General features: G+C 41.0%; 2 protein-coding genes across 3 annotated transcripts in view; both read left to right on the forward strand.

The window, feature by feature from the left end:
- The first annotated feature begins 1,858 nt into the window (after positions 1-1,858).
- LOC148820571 (putative methyltransferase-like protein 24) lies at positions 1,859-14,049 on the forward strand. The gene is made up of 5 exons (XM_088933105.1): positions 1,859-2,386; positions 6,618-6,719; positions 9,125-9,258; positions 10,343-10,553; positions 12,258-14,049. Exons 1-5 carry the CDS (start codon positions 2,054-2,056, stop codon positions 12,567-12,569), a joined length of 1,092 nt encoding a protein of 363 aa, XP_088789231.1. The 5' UTR covers positions 1,859-2,053; the 3' UTR covers positions 12,570-14,049.
- A 1,531-nt stretch (positions 14,050-15,580) lies between these two features.
- Positions 15,581-18,469, forward strand: part of wasf2 (WASP family member 2) — a 33,692-nt gene continuing 30,803 nt past the window's right edge. For both annotated transcript variants that reach the window (XM_088932561.1, XM_088932563.1), the window contains exon 1: positions 15,581-15,687. The gene's annotated coding sequence lies outside the window, so the exon portion shown is untranslated. The remainder of the gene's footprint in view (positions 15,688-18,469) is intronic.

Raw genomic sequence — 18,469 nt, forward strand, 5'->3', positions numbered from 1 at the left:
CGAGCCAGCCAGCCGCTGCTGCAACCAGACTGGTCAAATCGAAGGAAACTGTCCCGATATCCGCGCTTAAATCATTGTTTGCACATAAGGCCACACAAAGCTTGGGAACTGGAAATACTTAAAAGTGACGTCTGTAGCTGATTATAGCCTAAAACTGTTTTCATAGGCAACACATGACAAAGCATAATAAGATATCATCGGAATTCTCTGTCCGTCTTGGCTCAAGATATTTTACCCGATTACAGTTGATTAACTCCACTAGAGGAAAGCTTCTATCACCCAACACTGTTCTCTTAACGTCTGCAAACGTTTCAAACATCACCCTGTCGATAGGGTGTTGCCAACTGAAATACCATGCCCTGTATATAGATGCCACCTGTTGGCTGCATAGTGTAACAGCGAACATCCTTTTGTGTGTGCTTGCAGACATTTCCCAAAGAACAAAGGGAAGAGAGTCACTTCAAGAACTTTTCAAAGACGTTTTAATCGGAACCATACTTTGCAGAGCTGGGGAGTGTTGGACTGTTGCCCTTTTCAATAAGGACACATCGTTTTAAACCCTCTAAACAACAGCTGTGTGGATAAGATGACACCTTTTAAGTCCAGGAGAGATGTAAAATGCCCGTCTTTCCTGGTTTATAAATATACAGTATACGAAATAATCGTCTTCATCATTCCACTGTCAGAGTATAAAAATGTCATTTTCATATATGATGCACAGCAACACGAAGAATCAACCGCATCTCATATTACATAAAATGATGGCATTGCAAACACACAGTTGTGAAATTATTAGAGATATTTTAAAATTAGTAAAACCCACCAGGTGCTATGATTTTATCCACGATCTATACTTTATACTTTAAGTGACTAATTTATAGTTTCAATAATTAAAAGTTGTTCCTTGTAGTAGTAGTAGTAGTAGTAGTAGTAGTAATAATAATAATATAATCCTCGATGTTTAAACCTCTATTTTTGAGCTCTTTACACCTCACGGCCACCGCAGCAATAATTGGTCACCAACTGCGAACACTGTACAGTTCCCGTGAGACCCTAATACCAGAAAAGATTATATCTCATTTTAGTGATGCAGGAACCGCTATAAAATCTGGGGTCTAGTAAACAAAATAAATTAGTCACATTGTTAATTTAGTTATCAAATCCCCAGACTACCAGGAAACAAGACAAGCAGTCTCTCATACAGTATGTCTGTCTCAGTGCTGATATTAAGGCAATGAACGCGCTCCTCTTAGCAGGATTTAGAAGTCACACAACGACTCGTCCTTGCTTCGAATCCCACGACGGGCACTCCCGTATAGGGGTTACTGTCCTATACTCCTGTAGAGAAGTGTAACAAACTTTACGTTTTCATAAAACAGGCAAACCTTCAGTAACAGACTGCATTTCTTCGTATCTCTATTTGTAAAGACCCCGGGGTCCTTTTTATAACACGGAGTTGACAAATAAAGAGCAGGCCGTTCGGATCATCTTAAATCGTTTGAATTTCAGGGAGCTAAATTTGTATCCGAGGATACGAGGGTATTGGCTTTGCCAATATGGCTGTTTCGGTTTCCCACAGCCCTTTTTAAAAAAATAATGTCTCGTTTTCTCTTTTTAATGAACTCAATCGGCTCAAATCACCACTTTCACTGGGGAAAGTTTTAAAACTTTGGCTTTAATCTAGATATAATGGTCCTGTTTCGTAGGCCTGTCTTTAGCCATATACAGGTATATGTCATATATGTCATAAGGAGACGCTTTTAAGATCTGAACACTGTTCAGTTGATTGTTTCCACAGCGAATTTAAGTAATATAGGCTTGGTTTAAGACTTCAGAGGAGCCACGCCTGAATCGGATTTCCACTGTAATAAAGCGCTGGGATGGGACGGACTGTGCGCCCGCAGGTTAAGGACTGACAGCCCACATCTCAGCGAAAGGACAAAAGCGAAGGGGTAATCAATGAACTACTTGGGGAGATTTCGGGCAGCAACAGAGGCGCCTGTAACGAGATGGTCGGCAGTACCTACAGCTATGTTCGAGGCATGATCGAGGAATGCGACCCGGCAGCAGGCTATACTGCGCGCTCATGCGCACTTGTCTGGTAATAGTTCCATTACTTTTATTGCTGCAGATATTTATTGGGATCTTAGCGCCGGGTAATCGCCGTTTCTCAGAGGACACGGTCGCTTTCACGATTATCAGTATTGAAAATACCCATGAAGAAACAAAGCCAGGCGGAGCTGACTCAGGAAGTCTCCAGCAGAAGAACGTCTATCCCCGGGGAGCGAAAAGCCGGAGAACTGATTTTTCGGAAAGTGAACCAGGGGTACAGACAGACTACATCCCGCATATATACGAGGATGAGAATGAGTTGATGACCCGACAGGTAAATACCCACTCGTCACTTTCTGTACCTGACTACTTTTGTAGAAATATTTAAGAATTGGTGCACACACTAAAAGAGACGTTTTGCAAAGGAACGTGGGTTGTAAAATATTACAGTAACAGTTGTTGTCATAACACATTTAAGTCGTCATTATCCTTGACGTCGATTTTAAGGTTTATTCATCTTTCTTTTCTTATGACTGACAACATTCCACATGCTTTCCTTTTAACTTAAGTGATTCTTTAAAACACCGCCGTTTCCAGGTCAAGATGGACAAAGTTGGCTACATAATTCTTTACTACCAGACAAAGACTCTAAATTCAGTCCATTTTCTAGTAATGAGGAGATGGTGTGCGTTATTCTGAAATTTCTTCTTCGTTTGGTAGGTACTTACTCACTCCTGTCCACTTACACATTAAAAGGTGTACGGTACTTATAGTTTTCTAATTTGAATTTTTGTTTTTCTGTAACCCAAGTCTGCTGATCTGAATGTCGTATATCAAGGTTACGCCAGGAAGCAGGATGTAAATGTAAATAAAACAATAAACTGCTATTTTACACGGACAAGTAAACCATTTTTTAAAAATGTAATTTTTTAAGTTACAAAAAATCTTCTTCTCAATCATTGTACTTGTGCAAAACTGAAGCTTCAGAGGTAGCAATGTCTGTCAGTGGCACCTAAATTAAAAATTACCCTCTCTTTAAAGAAGGCTGTGTACTTTTACTAAATTACAGACTAGCGGCTCCCTTTTCAGCTGCCTTCTAATTTTATTTTTTCGCTTTGAGGCAGCCCTAGACGCTACACTGTCACACGGCGCTTTTATATTCAACAGGTATTTTCTCATCTAGACTGTAAACTGATCAGCACAATGTATAACTTCCCCAAAGGCAATTTTCCCTTTGTCGTGTATACAGATCGGTGACAGATTATCAGTTTTCCGAGAAACAAAAAATTGAACATACGATTTCTCTCCCCTTCCCGCTCTAAAAATATCCAGTCATGAGTTTCTAATGTATAGCTTGGCACGATCGTTAACTTGCAGTTGTTTTCTCCCCTGAGGCTGCTCACCTGATGGTTTGTGAGATACGGTCAGATATTAGCCAAAGGATACACAGGCCTAATTAAGAGCTGAATTTTACTACAACCGGGTAACTTGTACCGGAGTGTGTAACAGCAGAGGCTGTATAGAGCACGTACAGATAATTAAGGTAGATGTATACTGTATAAACAGTAAAGCATTTAATAGATACAGACTGGATCCTGTTGTAGCCTTATGTCATCTTTAACTTAGGTCTTGTTACTATATTGTTCTTCATTTGAACTGGCACCATTAGATATCGTTGAGTTGTCCTCAAGCAGAGCTATTTAAAGGATGCTCTAGAAGCAGAACACAAAAGGTTCCAGGTGTTAATTATTCAATTACATGTGGGGGAATAGGGAAGAAAAGACATTCTCACTTTCTCTTTATTATTTTTTTATTTTTTACACATTCCTGTTCCTGCTCGCTGTCTCTTTCTGTCACACACCTGAAGAGGCTCCACAGTAGAAATGTCTTCTTTTCACTTTTCACTGTGGAATTAAGCTCTATTTATTCTTTTCTGTGTTACATTCTGTTACATACTCAGCTGTGGTTTGTCTGTAGACTGTTATTTTCCAGCCTTGAGTGGGCAAATAACTGTACTTTTTATTCAAGTAAAATAATACAGTCAACAAGATAATACACAATACTTAAAAAATGTACGAAATAAGTAAGGGGTTAAATTAAGCGAATATATAAAGATTCAAAGCCCTTGAATAGTTTGACCCAGAAGGGCGTCTCCGCAGACAATAAGGCTAGTATTATTTCTTTTCCTTTGCCAATTTTGTTAGTCAGATCAGTCATGTGAGTCAAGACGGGAAGTTCCCTCCTTAATTTTTTTTAAGTGGCTAGACGAGTGCTATAATGTTGTACTCCTTTGTTCAGCATTCTGTGGATTATTTCCAAGCTTCTTTTAAAAAAAGATACTCCTTGCTGGCACTGTGGTACATTACAAAAGAGCAGGGTGGCCATGGGGCTCAACCTTTGACCTTTGACCCCCCCCCAGAGACCCTTTTAAGGAGAAAAGTTCCTGGGGCTATTGTTGTTGCTAAGGGAAACCGCTGTTCACAGCCTCTAGAGACAGACAAACAGGAGTGCTCACTAGTGGACATAAACAGTCACTTTAGACATTCCTCAGATTCTTCTGGTGTGTTTACTTTAGTCCATATAAGGTGTCTTTACTGAGTGGGTAACATCCAGTTGAGCAATGTAGTCAGACCTCAAGATAAGTCAGAGTCTGCTGAAAGACCACTGAAAGAAATCACTTCTGCTTCAGTAGGGAGTATTGCTGCTATGTTCTATTGGAAACTCTTGTTTCCTCAAATATCTGTGTCTAAAAAAGCAGGCTGCTCTTTTCTAGACAGAAAAAAATGGCTTACACAGCAGTCCTCACTGAGAGGTGTCCCAATACACTTTCCAGGACAGATGGTAAAAAATGATTTTGATTAACAAGACTGTTATTATTTCTAGCAGAGGCTTTGCCAGACTTTGTGGTGCGTGTATTATTTAAACATCTTCCACCATTTTTATTAAATATTCATATTTAATATTTTATACAAATATTGCCATATATTACATCCTATGTTGTATATGACAAAAATACGGGTCAATACATTTGTCTTGTCCAGAAGAATTGATTACTGCAGTTCCCCAGTACCTGGGATATCTAAATCCACACAAATCAAACTTCAGTATGTCCAGAATTTGGCAGCCAGAGAAGTGATCAGGATGTGTGCGAGCAATCAAATGACCCCTGTCCTGGAGTCTTTACACTGGCTTCCTATCACGTTTTGTGTCGACTTCAAAATCATCCTGCTCACCTTTAAGGCTCCTGCTTTGAACCTTAGTACCTATCAGATTTATTATCATCCTAATCCCCACCTCACAATCTTTATTTCTCTGATTCTGGTCTCCACTTTGTCCTCCAATCTCAGTTACACTCCATGGGTGACAGGGCTGTCTTTTCCTATGCCCCAAAGCTCTGGATCTCTATCCCTATATCTATATCAGACAATCACCTACCTTGCGGACATTGAAATCCAGACTAAACCTTCTTCAGAAAATGGCTTTTATTTAATCAGTGTCCGGTCTGCTCCTTGTTATCTCCTTTGTTACGATATGTGTCTTGTAAAGGGCTTTGAGAAGCACTTTTTGCTTTAAAAGGCACTATATAAAATAAAGTTTATGATAATAGTCAGCAATGTCAATTGGCAGCATGAGAGTTTGAAGGTTATCACTGCTACCTTACAGCTTTTGGGTCTTGGGTTATATTCTGGATTAGGAGCAGGTGATTATGAACTATAAGTGGCTTCTAATGGGGCCAAGTTATTTATAAAAAATAATTTACCTAAAATTGTTTCACATGCTGCTGAGTATGAGTTTAGGCAGTGCTGCACACATCACAGGAATGCCATGACTAGGGTTCGATGTTGCTAGAGAAGAGACTGAGGAATTTAGAAGTGGTGAATGAAACAGAACTCAGGGGAGTGGTCAATGAATTGGTGCTATACTCCAAATAAAACAATTTAAAGGTCCACTAACAATTATCTAACTGTTTTTTGCTTTTTTTGGTATCATTCACCACAAGTTGCACTGAGTGGGACTGTTTTTTTTTACCCAACCTAAGACAGTTATTTCATTTCTATCGTGATGGTAGTCAGAGGTAGAATCTAATAAGATTCTCACATGGAAAGTGATGGCTAAACTGAATTAATTGCACCTAACGGGTTTTCTGAATTTGGTATATTTATTTTTCCATTGTAAAGAGGTCTGTTTTTATAACTTGTTCAGTCCAAAGTCAAAGTGTGATGCAGACCTTCTTAACACTGCTCTCATCCTCCATTTATATGAAGGGATTGTTTGGTCATGCATTACAGCTCAGCTAAAAAAAAATGTTACTGGCTTCTGCATTTCTCAAAAATCTCATTGGCGATGGCAATAGTACAAACATGGCATGAAAGTCTTCTTTTTTGCCAAGAGCTGGAATTGCACCTGCTGTAGTACCATTTCATTCAACAGATACCTTCCATTTTTAGTGACATTTTATTGTTTTTTTCTTTCCTTTTGCTGCCGATGTACCTGATGGAATGAAGGACTGTACCCATACCATTGCTTCTCACAGGGTGACAGACAGTTTCTGTGTTCTTCCACAGGGGGGCGCCAGGAGGCAGGTGGAGCTGCAGCCCTGGGCTGCTGGGCAGCCCTCTTTTACAGCGGAGGTGGAGCGCCTCCTGATGTTCATCACCACACCACAGGTACTGCCCTCCCAAGATGACCTGGTGGTAACCTGTTCAAAAAAAGAGCTGGACGGCCACTCTTTGTGCTTCGATGTTTGCAGTGCAGTAACACAGCAAAGAGTCCTGTTTCTAAAACAAATCATAGGAAGTCCATGTAAACTAAATTCATTATTCATATTATAATATAATGGCATAACATGACATATAGTGCTTTTTGTTGAGCAGTGTATTATGTTCCCCCTGCTCTCCTGATAAGACGTTGTTTAATCTGTGCTAAAATGTGCTGTGATTAAAAAAAGAAAAATTGTACTACACAGGATTCTCATCATCAGATTCATAGCCTCTTCCGTACAGCATCTAGGGTCATTGCTGCAGATGGCTTTTCTTTCTCAAAAGCTTGCCTTCCCACATTTCATCATTAAAGCTTTTTCACATCTGCTTTGCAAGCTGGACTTCCACACTGGGCAGTAAATCTCCTGTCTTTTTTTTTATAAAACAGTTCTTAGCATCTGACTGTTTTTCATTTTATTCCCAGGGTGACTGATTTATTGCTGGTAGATGTCCCTGGGAAATAACAAATTCTGTGGTGCAGGCAAATTCCAGCCTCACTTCAGCAGTTTCCACAGAGGCAAAGGTTAATAACCAGGCCCCCATATGATATACAAAGCCCTGTGATCCTCGCATAAAATCGGAATCTCTTCATATCATTATAAATCTGCTCCATATTTCTTATTTTAACTTTCTAGGGCAATGACAAAATACTTTCTACAGGTATTAGCTGGTTTTATTTGAAATCACAGGGATGCCCACCTTTAATTGAATCTGGTTTCCCTTAAGTGCACGTCACCCAAGCTTTAATTTCCAAATACACGTTGAAAAATGTATTATCCAGCACCTTGTGTGACTGGAGAGGTGGACTTTTCTTGGGAGCTGGGCGAAAGTCACTACAAGCGAGGGAACACAATAAAATCAGAGACTGTGTCCGAGTGTACAGAGCACTCTGGGTGGCAGCACACTGTGGCTGGGATGAGCGGTCTGTGCACTGACAGGAGAGAACACACAGGCAGATGGGGTGCTGTCAAGCAGCGCTCTTCCACTTTGTGGGTGGTGTTGGCAGAATCAGACACAGTAGCAAGGCATTTGGGAAAGTCCGGGAAACAAGATCATAAGAAGCCAAGGTCTAAGCTAAGATAAACACCATAGAAAAGCCTGGGGGAGATCCGGCAGTGAAGTCGGGGCAAGCCGGGTCAGGAGTCCAACAAGCACACGAGTGGGAAGACAGGAACTAAAGAGAGTGACACGGTACCTAGGGATAGCAATTTGGGAATGCTCAGGCAGACACCGAAGCAGCAACTAGAGAACACAGGAACTAGAGAACAAAGCTAAGAGAAACTGAGGAACAAACTAGAAGCGGGGTCTAAAGAATATTCACTCAAGCAGACTCAATACCAGAGTGAGTAAGTGGAAGGAGTGAAGTCTCAGCTGCCCTTAAGTAACCTGAGCCACCTGAGTCCAGCAAAGTGGTAAGTGCACACAGGTGGTCAGATTTCCTGTCTTTCCATGGTAACCGGCCTTAACAGGAGGTTGGAGGTGTGGTGGGTTACCATGACAACACCAGCTTACTACATAGCACTGCAGCCAGGGGGATCATGACAGTAAGTGCTTCAGATATATTACAGGAAACCGCATTTAAAATGAGAACCTGATTGTGGGCAGTTCATGGTGTGATGGTTTGTGTTGCTGGCCTTACAGCTTTAGTGTCTGATTGTGGCCTCATGTACATTTGTGCAGCTTTTCCCTCTAATCATCCAGTTTTTTTCCCAGAGACTGGCTAACTTTGATTGTCAGTTATAAATTGTCCCTTTATGTATGACCTGGTATCAGCAATGGCAGCTTTCTGATGATAGATGAAAAATAGACAACACTGATGCTATAAGAACACATAAGCCATCTTGAATACACACATGCCGACATGCGGTATGATTCAATGTTTAGCTGTATTCCTTAAGAAAAGGACATTTTCAGATTTCTTACATGCAATAGAGTTAGATCAGCAATTCAATTTTTTTTCTTCTATTCTGTGCAATCAAAAGCCAAGGCAAATATAAAGGAACTAAACAATCTAGCGTACTGTGACCTTGGTTCTTGAGTCATACTGTATAACAACAATGGTCTCTGGCATAAACATCTGTAGGCCCTGAACTTTTTAATCGTCACTTTATAAAGTTATTAGTTTTGTGTATACAATTTATCTAGTTTTACACTTATCTTCTTTTTGTCAAAAGATTTTTTAATAATACTTACAAGTTCAATCCCTTTTCACAAAAACCATGAATACCTCTTCATTTTCTGAGTTCAAACTTAACTTTTGATAAAGATTACATTTGTTTCCTTTGTGAGAATGTTCTGTTTTCCCTGTACAGGTGTACTGTGCCCGGGAACTGCTTCCAGGCAAGGCCCAGGTTGTGAAGGCCCCAGCAGACTCCTGGGCTGTCTGCCTGGAGGGCTGGTTCCTGCCAATGACAGGATTGCAGTCTTGTGTGACTTACTCCTTTAGGTAGGTAGGAAATGGAGCTGAATAATTTTTAACAGGCTGTTCCTCAGCTGATCCATGGAACTCAATGGTGCTAACATTTAAAATCCCTTTTGCAAAAGTAAAGTTTTACGCAAGCCTTTGGCTATGTTTGCAGATAATGTTATGAAGTGGGTACAATCTGCTGTTGCCCTTTTACCACAAGTGTTTTTTCATAAGAGATGTAAATCTCAATGATTAATTTACAGTTCCAAAAGCATTTGCAGTTTAAGGACAAAGGATAAGAAGAAATAAATATTTTGTATTTAATGTAATGTAAGAGGACATGCTGTAGTATCCCATTACATGTTAATCCATCTATCCATTTTCTAACCTCTTCCAGCAAACAATGGGCACATAATACACGCTGGACATAGACATAGACGATAACGCACGCACTCACACGAGGGCCAATTTTCCTAAAAGCCAATAATTATAATTAAGTATATTCAGTTTTCATACTGCTGTCTTATACTGCTTCTCAGAGGTGATGCTCCTCTGGGACCAGAAGCACACACATTTCATTGAATAGCAGAATCTTTAATTTTGTCAGAAGTACAATTGCCAAGTACAGGATAGTCTGAACAGGGCTGAAGATTCTCACTCATAAACATCAATTATGCTGGGACTGCTTTGCTTAATTATGTTTTGGCAACTGGCTGTCAGCAGCACGGCCGATGCTAGCTTAATAGATGATAGCTGATAGATGATAAATAGATAAATAGACAACAAGGCATTATCTGGTATATTCTCCACATACTGACCGAGTGCAGGCTTGATGATATTAGTGAGGTGGAGCCAGGTGCCTTAACATTACTGCCACCTGCCGTGCTAAAACTAAAATGCTTTTTTGGTGTTTGTAAGAATCAGCACTTTGGTGTATTTAAATATTGGCTATTGCTTTTAACAAGTCAGAGCCAGCACTGTGTTAATGGATTGGTGTTATACCAAGTTGATGTTTTCTTGTGGCTTCAGCCCTGTAGTGCAAACTGGTGTAGATCCCCCCTTCTCCCATATTAAGTAGATTATTTGGAGCAACAGTTCAGTGACTGTGTTCTCTCCCTCCCAGCATGGACCAGAAGGATGAGGAGTTTGTGTCCAGCATGGCATCACTGGGCTGTGAGGTCCATCAGTTTGACCCAGGCAGAAAGTCCCGACAGACCCAGGAACAAGTACAGCACCACCAGATGTGGTTAGACTGGCGCAATTCCAGGACGGGGCACAGAAAGGCCACACCCAGGAAACTCAGTGCCATCATGCAGATGCTGGGCCACAGAATGGTATTAAAGCCTTTTCAGGGAAAAGAGAAAACCCTATGAACAAATCAATGAAGTGTCTTCAGCCAATCAGTTTTCAATTTGGGTGGTCAGATTTTGGCATAGACACCTGATGGAACATTGACCAGCTTAAACGTGAATGACATTTTACACCATTTCATACATATACCAGCTTTAGCCCTTAACATTCTACTCTGTAGAAGGAGGGCATGATGGGTCCACAATTCTAACTTGTGTGGGATCCATACAACCCTCAGAATTAATCCTGGTTTATTGATTCCAGCCTCCAAAAGCTTCCCAGTCAACCACCAGTAATTGTACAGTTACAAGGGAACAAACAAAGGTTTATTCCAAGCTGAAAAGAGAAGAAAGTTTCTTTTCTTCTCTTTTCAGCATGGATTAAACCTTTACTTGTTCCTTTGCAGCCTACACATGCTGACGCAGCTGCCTACCGGAACTAATTGTACACTTACATCTGGTAAATGTCCAGATGAATTATAATAAGGAAACATCTTAACATATGCAAATGAATACGTGTGTATTATACAGTCATAAAAAACCCAAAACATTTTAATTAGTGGAACCTTACCAGAAAAAAAAGACAAATTCACAGTAAATGTGCGTCTCTCAAAGACGGCTCCACCTTGTGGCAGATGAACTGAGCTTCTGTTAGCACCCATGCTTTTGGCTCAGACCACAGAAAACCTGTAGTGGTATTCTACATCCAAGCAGAGGCTTCCCAGTAGCACTCTATCACTTACTTAAAAACTAAGTGAATTAGCTGTTCATATTGTTTCAAGTGAAGGACATCAATCCTGCAGTTGTGCAAGTGTACATATAGTATTTACAGTAGTTCAGATGGGTAGTTGTGTCAGCACGCGTATGCTACAAAGGAACAAGTAATAGGTTTATTCCATGCTAAAAAGAGAAGAAAGAAAACACAACGTTTCGGCCGTGGAGCCTTCTTCAGGTGACACGACTGAAACGTTGTGTTTTCTTTCTTCTCTTTTCAGCATGGAATAAACCTTTTACTTGTTCCTTTATAGTATTTACAGTTTGTTATGTCTGAATGTTGCTTTTGCAGAGTTAATATGCAGTGTGCCTGCAAGGCACTCATAAGTGGACAGGATATTACGTGCTAACTGGTTCAGTTCATGTCAGCAACTTTCAGGTGTTGTGCTTCGTCTACACAACACAGGTCAAAAAGAATATGCCCGATAAGTGTGCTGCGTATCAGCGCAGAAATTCATCAGCTCCTTTCGCCCTTCCTGATGTTCAAAAGTATCCCACATGCTGCTCCTTTCTGCACAAGACCGCAAGCAGAGCACTCTCTCTGTAAGAATATCCCAGCATGAATGTTTTGTGTGGGATTTCAGGGCTCATGGAGGTTATGGTCTTCACATCCTGCTCCCTGAGGCGAACAGAGACTCTGCATCTGTAAAGAAAGCCCAGGCTGGTGCAAAGACAGAATTCTGGCATTGCAGCAGAGAGACACTGTGTCTCCTAGAGGGTGCTGTTGTAGTGCAGTCTTCTTCAGCAACTTGTTCTGTATACCTGGAGACTAAGTGGAAGGTCAACCACTTTGTCATTGCTGTTCGAAAATATATATATTAATCCTATTTTTCACACGTTTATTTCCTATCCACATGTGTGCTCTTTCCATCTCTTGCATCACATTCCTACGCTCTCTCTCTCTTTTCGGATCAGGTGGAGATTGTCCAAGCAGACCTGGAGAGTGCCGAGTGGAGGATTGTGGAGAGCTGGGTTCTGGATGGCACCCTCACGCAGATCCAGCAGCTGGTTCTGACAGTGCACTTACAGTGGGCCGGGTTTGAGGTGGGGGGCAGCGACGCAGAGGTTGTGCGGTTCTGGTACAGCCTGATGAAGGAGCTGCACACAAGCGGGTATCGCCTGCTGCACAGTGCCAGGGGGCCTGGCCAGGCCATACTGCACCATGCGCTGCCCAATGCCAGCAGCAGCTACATGCTGAGCTGGGTCAACACTAGGTGGAGCTATTAAGCACACATTGTTCTCCGGTGCAGTGCTTCCCAATCCTGGTCTGGCAGGAAGTTTTTGGTATTTGGAGTTTTCCTTCAAACAAGTTCTTACTCACAGGCCTTTTGGTTTCATTTAAAGTTATACTTGAGAAATGCAAAATGCATGTTTAGGGGTTGAGAAACAGCCAGAAACTTTGAAATAATCATATTAGGAAGTCAAATAAAGGTTTGATTGCATGTCTAAGAGCTTGCCTGGTGTTGGGCCACTGGGACCAGGACTGGGAATCCCTGCCATACAGTAGGCCTCTATGTGCTTTGGATAGATTTTGGGACATGTAGATCAAGGGCTGCACCTCCGTCAAGATGCACATTGTCTCTCCAGAATGGTGAAGAGGCAACACTGACTGGAGTCAGTGCTGAGTGGATCAGTGAACCTTAATTTTGGCACAAATTGGGGGTGATTCATGATTAATTAGCAAATGATCAACAGCCACTTTTACATAATGGCAAAGAAAGAACCACAAAATAAACAATTAAAGTATTTAAATAAGAAATGCTACAACAACTAAAAGAACAATCAAAAACAATACTTTGTTTTTACACATTATTTCAAATGCTTTTTAAAACAATTTTCATACAGTCTATAAAAACGCTAAAAATATTTGCACACAGGCATTTTTCAGTGCTTTATCACAACCACATCACAGTTCTATACTGCAGAATAGAAAAAAAAATCTAAACATTTAGTGACTACCTACTGCTTATCTATTTTGTGATTGTACCAAAATCTGGTATTGCACTGTGAGAATAAAGGAACATACAAGGGTATATATTTATATGTTTTGCACAAGCTGGTGACCCCTGATTCAAAGTTTTAAGTGTTTAAGACCGGAAGTGAAACTGTTTCAAATTAGGAACTGTGAAGTAAATCGAAGGATAGTCTCCTGTGTCATGTTTTAATAAAACTACTTCTGGAAATATTGTAAAAGGGTACTATGGAGAAATATTGCTATATCCTATTCAAGCTGTTTTAATTTTCATAATAACATTTGGTGACAAGCACTCATGACGAGTGAAGGCGCTAAAGGCAATAGAGCTGTCTCTGGGCTGCTTATAATGTGGACACTAAGAATTTGTTCTGCTTCCAGGTTGTTCTCACTTCCGACCAGTGTATCCTAAACCTTAATATTGTGATATTCAGACAGTGTAAAGCTTTGTTGCTTAAGTAACGTAATTGGAGATGTGTAATCTAGATGCCCTCTACTGGTAATAGATTATTTAAAAAGTAAACTTGGGACTTGTTTTCTGGTACAGTAAACTCGGACAGGAATCCCCTGCTTAATGGAAGACATCGCTTGCCGTCGGGAAAAAAAAGGCTCTAATTTTTTAAAACTTTGTGCGTTGTTGTTTTTTTTTTTGTTGTTGTTCTTTTCTATCTTTGGCACCTTTTGTGTAAGTTTTTGTATATTACTTGGGAAATAAAAAAAAAACATGATTATAAAGTCTTAGCAAGATGTCCGTTCAGGGCTCAGTCTGCTGTCGCTTTAGTTTTCCTGAGGTTCCTCATATTCGCCGAAGTCGACGTGGACGTGGGAGTCTTCCTCGGGACCGCGAGGGAATAAAAATGTCCATTATCGCTGAAGCCTCTGAGGAGGAATAAACACGAATAAACAAGGAAACACGACAACGAGGAGGGAACACACTAGCCTGGGAGCAGGGAGCACACAAACACACTAAACCCTTACGCGTTGCAGCACAGAGAAGCAAGCGCAGTGTGAGACGCACAGTACTGTAGGAAGACACAAATCCCAAACTCAACTAGAAACACAGGATTGATACAAACATGTCTGCAAAAGCGTTACATTGTCTATCTTTGATCCCTTCGACCAGTGACACTCAGTCCTGCGCCCAGGGGGCTGCAGTCACCCAGGTAATTACAGGTAACGCAAAATCATCAATGACTACAGTCCTGGGAACAGTGAGAATGCGGAGCAATTTAGAGAAGCACTGATTCACATAAAATAATCTGAAGTCCAGAGTGGAATGACCTTTATCTTTTAAAACAATATTGTTTTGTGATTAAGTTAGCGATTGATAAAATGACATTGTATAACATCCGAGTTCTTGTTTCATGCATTCTTGATAATTGTTCTGTAACAATTTAAGTAGGATTTTTTGTTTACTAATTCTTGGACCATGAAACATTAGGTTTATTCCTCATAAGAATTATACAGCAGTACCATGTAATGGACTATGTGCACGAAAACCCCTTTTCAAGAACACGCTCACAATAAGGCCCTCCCAATTTAAACACGTAATCACTTGACTGATGGGTACAGTTATTAAACAAAAAGCTAAATTTAAGATTATTCTTAACGTTTTTAAAAACGTTATAATAGTGGGCAAGATAGCCAGTCAATAAATCGCTGTTGTTCGTGAACAGCTGCAAAACAGCACGAAAACAAGTGATGCTGATTTTAAAAGACGGTCTATCAGCCAAGACCGATTAAGTCACTTTTTGCATTTGATTACAGTGATGCAAATATTACGTGACATAATTATAACACACTACGCAGGCATATACTGTAGGTTTCCGTGTCCCCGACGGGCACTCCCTCAGAAGTCGTTCATTGCGTCAGACCGGGCTGAGGAATGCACAACGCCTTCTCTCCAGAAATCAGAGAAAACGCGATACAGGGCAACGATCTCCTCCCATTCAATGCTATTAACGCACGTCTTCGTGAACTGACCCCCAAAAAGCTAAATTAAATGGACGCATCAGTCCATCATTATCTCCCCCCGAATCCTCTTCGATCGAAGCCGGTAAAACCCTACAGATGTTTACTCCTCTCTCGGGTGGAGTTACGCATTTTACGTCCAAGTTTCCAAGGTCCTCCTTGAACTGAAACTGACGTGAGTGAGAGCGAATCAATTCCCAGTATCCTCGCCGCTGTCCAATCACAAGTATGCGTAGGCGGGACCTTGGCGTAGTTCTGCTTAATCGGTTTTACAGTTGAAGCAGCTATCAAATCTAGACATTTTCTTTTTAGGAAAACTTCAAGCGAGTTGAGATGATGGCTGGTAAAAGCCTTATGTGAGAGCAGAAAGGATCGTTTTCTCGGACCCTCTTTTCCTCTACGGTATGAGTGCTACGTTTTTAAATACTTTCTGGTATGGGGAAGTTATGAGTAAAAAGACCATGTTGCTTCGTGTCTGCAACATTGTGTCGGTAGTCTACTGTAGTTGCTTGAGTTTAATTATGGGTGGTTTCACTTTACTTCCTGCTAAATTGGGAGCCATGAAGTTGACAAGAAACCCTTCGAAAAAGTGTTTTTTTAGTGATCCACGGGACGAAGAAAGACAAACAATTCAGTGATGTGGAAAGAAAATAAAGTTGTTAAAATCCGGGATTACGTAGATCGTATGAAGTATCACTGACGATAAAACCACAGATTTAATTTTCGCAGCTCGCTGCGGCATCGAACTGCCTTATAAAAATGCGATTTACTTGCAGCGATTTGTTTTACTGTTTGAGTTGAATGTTCTTTACGATATGTGAAACGTAAAAGAAAACTTTTCTGAAAGAAACGGTGTCTGACCTTTGAATGAGGCAATGGTTCAAAAAAGGAAACCGTGATAGGCCTTGATAACTATCCTGAAAGTGTTGAATAAGTAGACTTCACTTTAGTGGATACCTACGAAGCCCACTGTAGTGCGAGGTACAGGTGATTTATCCGTTACCTATGCACTATATTGTCATTAGGAATAATAATTTTATTTGTATTCTTTTTATTCGCTTTGAAATGTTTGGATACATCCCCCTTTACCTGACGAAGATAAATCCCAACACAGAAAATAGTCCGTTATAACGGCAAAATTAGAAGTGGATAAGTACTGCCTGGTAAACACAATTTGTGTTTTGCTCCGTTGAAGATTACAAAGCCTACTACAGTACTGGAGACTAATGGTTGATTACTCGAAAGGGGAAGGTTTATGAACAATTTCAATAGACATTGGCGTAAAACTCGTAATTCATGTGGGTTTTCTGAGAGTGAGGATAATCATTGTTCTTGTACACTCCGGGCCAGGGTTTAATAGTGATTAGAAACGCAATAATCGAAAAGAAGACCGAAAAGCGCTATTTAAGCGCTATGAAGACCATGTGCTATTTAAGTAAGCGGATGAGTTGTTTTGACTTGCTGTGAAAAAGGTTTAAATGCTTTTAAGACTAAACTATCCAGAACCCAGGCAGGGAAAGCTGCAATAATAACTAATACAAATTCTGAAGTGTTTTTGACAAGTAATTATAGATGTGATGTCTTACTGCTTTTACTACTGCAGAGGTCTCCAGTCCCATCCCTGTAATGCTGAAGCATCCTGTGATTTTCACTCCTTCCCAGCTGTCACGTTAATAAACCAATTGTTGGTGCAATTAGTCAATGTAAGTGCGATATTTACTTGCTAAGTGTGGACTCCTGTAAACACATATTGGATTTCTCACAGGGGGGTTCTTTCAACCAATATTTCTGGGACCCCCTAGCAGGAACGCTGAAACCCTGAGCAACCCTGCAGAGGATCCCCAGAAATCGAAGGAACTTTTCAACCCAGGTAGTGCCTAAAAATCAACATTCTTCAGCACAGTACAGTGTTTGTCCACCGTCAACATATATCTGTGGATCTGCAGGTATATTTATTTTTATATAATTAATACTGGCCCTGGGCAGCCTGTTGCTGCTGTGGGTAGTATTGCCATGGGGCCCTGGGTTCAGTTCCTGGGCTGCTGTCCGTGTGAGTTTGTAGGTCCTCTGTGTCTTCGTGCGGGTATCCTCACACAGTCCAGAGACATGGTGTTAGGTCACCTGGCTCCTGGGAACAGTGGCTCTGGTAGGAGTGTGTGCATGTCTGTTTGGGGCTGTGTGTTCCCCGGGATGGACTGGTGTCCCGTTCAGGGTGCGCCCTGCCTTGTGTCCGCTGCTTGTTGGGATAGGCACTCGCTCTCCCCTCGCGACCCTGAATTGCATGCAGCAATCAGAAAATAGATGGTTGGACAATATTGGCATTATAATAAAATTGACACCTCCGCTTCATTTTGTGTTTAGATATGCCAACATTTTCTTGAAAAGAGGTTATTGTGCACAGAGCCCATCGTGCGGTACTCCTATAGGATGTTACCTCTGAATAAAACTGTAGTTACATGGTTTATAGTTTATTATAGAACGAGCTTTTCTATTTTTAAAATTTGTTACTAAATGGTTAATCTTCTTTATGTGCATGAAATGTCGATTCTTTGAATTTCTGTCCTGAAAATGGGTATGTGTGTAAGAATAGATTGGCTGCGAAAAGCAAGTGGCAGCTGTAGGCAGCCATCCTACAGGATGATATGCTCATCGATGCAGCTTTATGATAATATGGATAATTACAAGTTAAGGTCTGCTGTGGTGTTAGTGGGTTTTAGTAAAGATAGGTAAATATTTGCCAGCCCTAGTGATAGAAACACCAGTGACTAATCTGATTGACCTCGGGGAGCTGCTAGACCAGCTTGAGCAGGATGTGACTTGTATTCCACCAGGTTTTGAAATTCTTGCAGCCCAGTCCTTTCCCATTCTTCCAGCAGGATTGCCTTGTCTTGAAGTGTGGGGCTGAACTGCACCTTTTCACAGGCTCCACGGGTTTTCAGCAGGACTGTGATCAGGAGAAGGTGATCGAAGTCTGTCTTAATCTCCTCAAGCCAGCCAGGCAAATGCCTGACACGAGCTCATTCATTTGCCGGTAGATGGTACCTGATAGCGTAAGTCGGTTATGTTAATGTGGTACCCCAGCTGATGTCACATATCTCGGTCCTTCCCAGTTTGTGTTTAGGAAGTTTCAATGTTAGGGTCCCAGCTAGGACAGCAAATGTTTAGCAGCTGGTTCTTCTCTGAT

The sequence above is a fragment of the Atractosteus spatula genome, chromosome 14, assembly GCF_055471065.1.
Source record: "Atractosteus spatula isolate fAtrSpa1 chromosome 14, fAtrSpa1.hap1, whole genome shotgun sequence".
NCBI classification, from domain to species: domain Eukaryota; kingdom Metazoa; phylum Chordata; class Actinopteri; order Semionotiformes; family Lepisosteidae; genus Atractosteus; species Atractosteus spatula.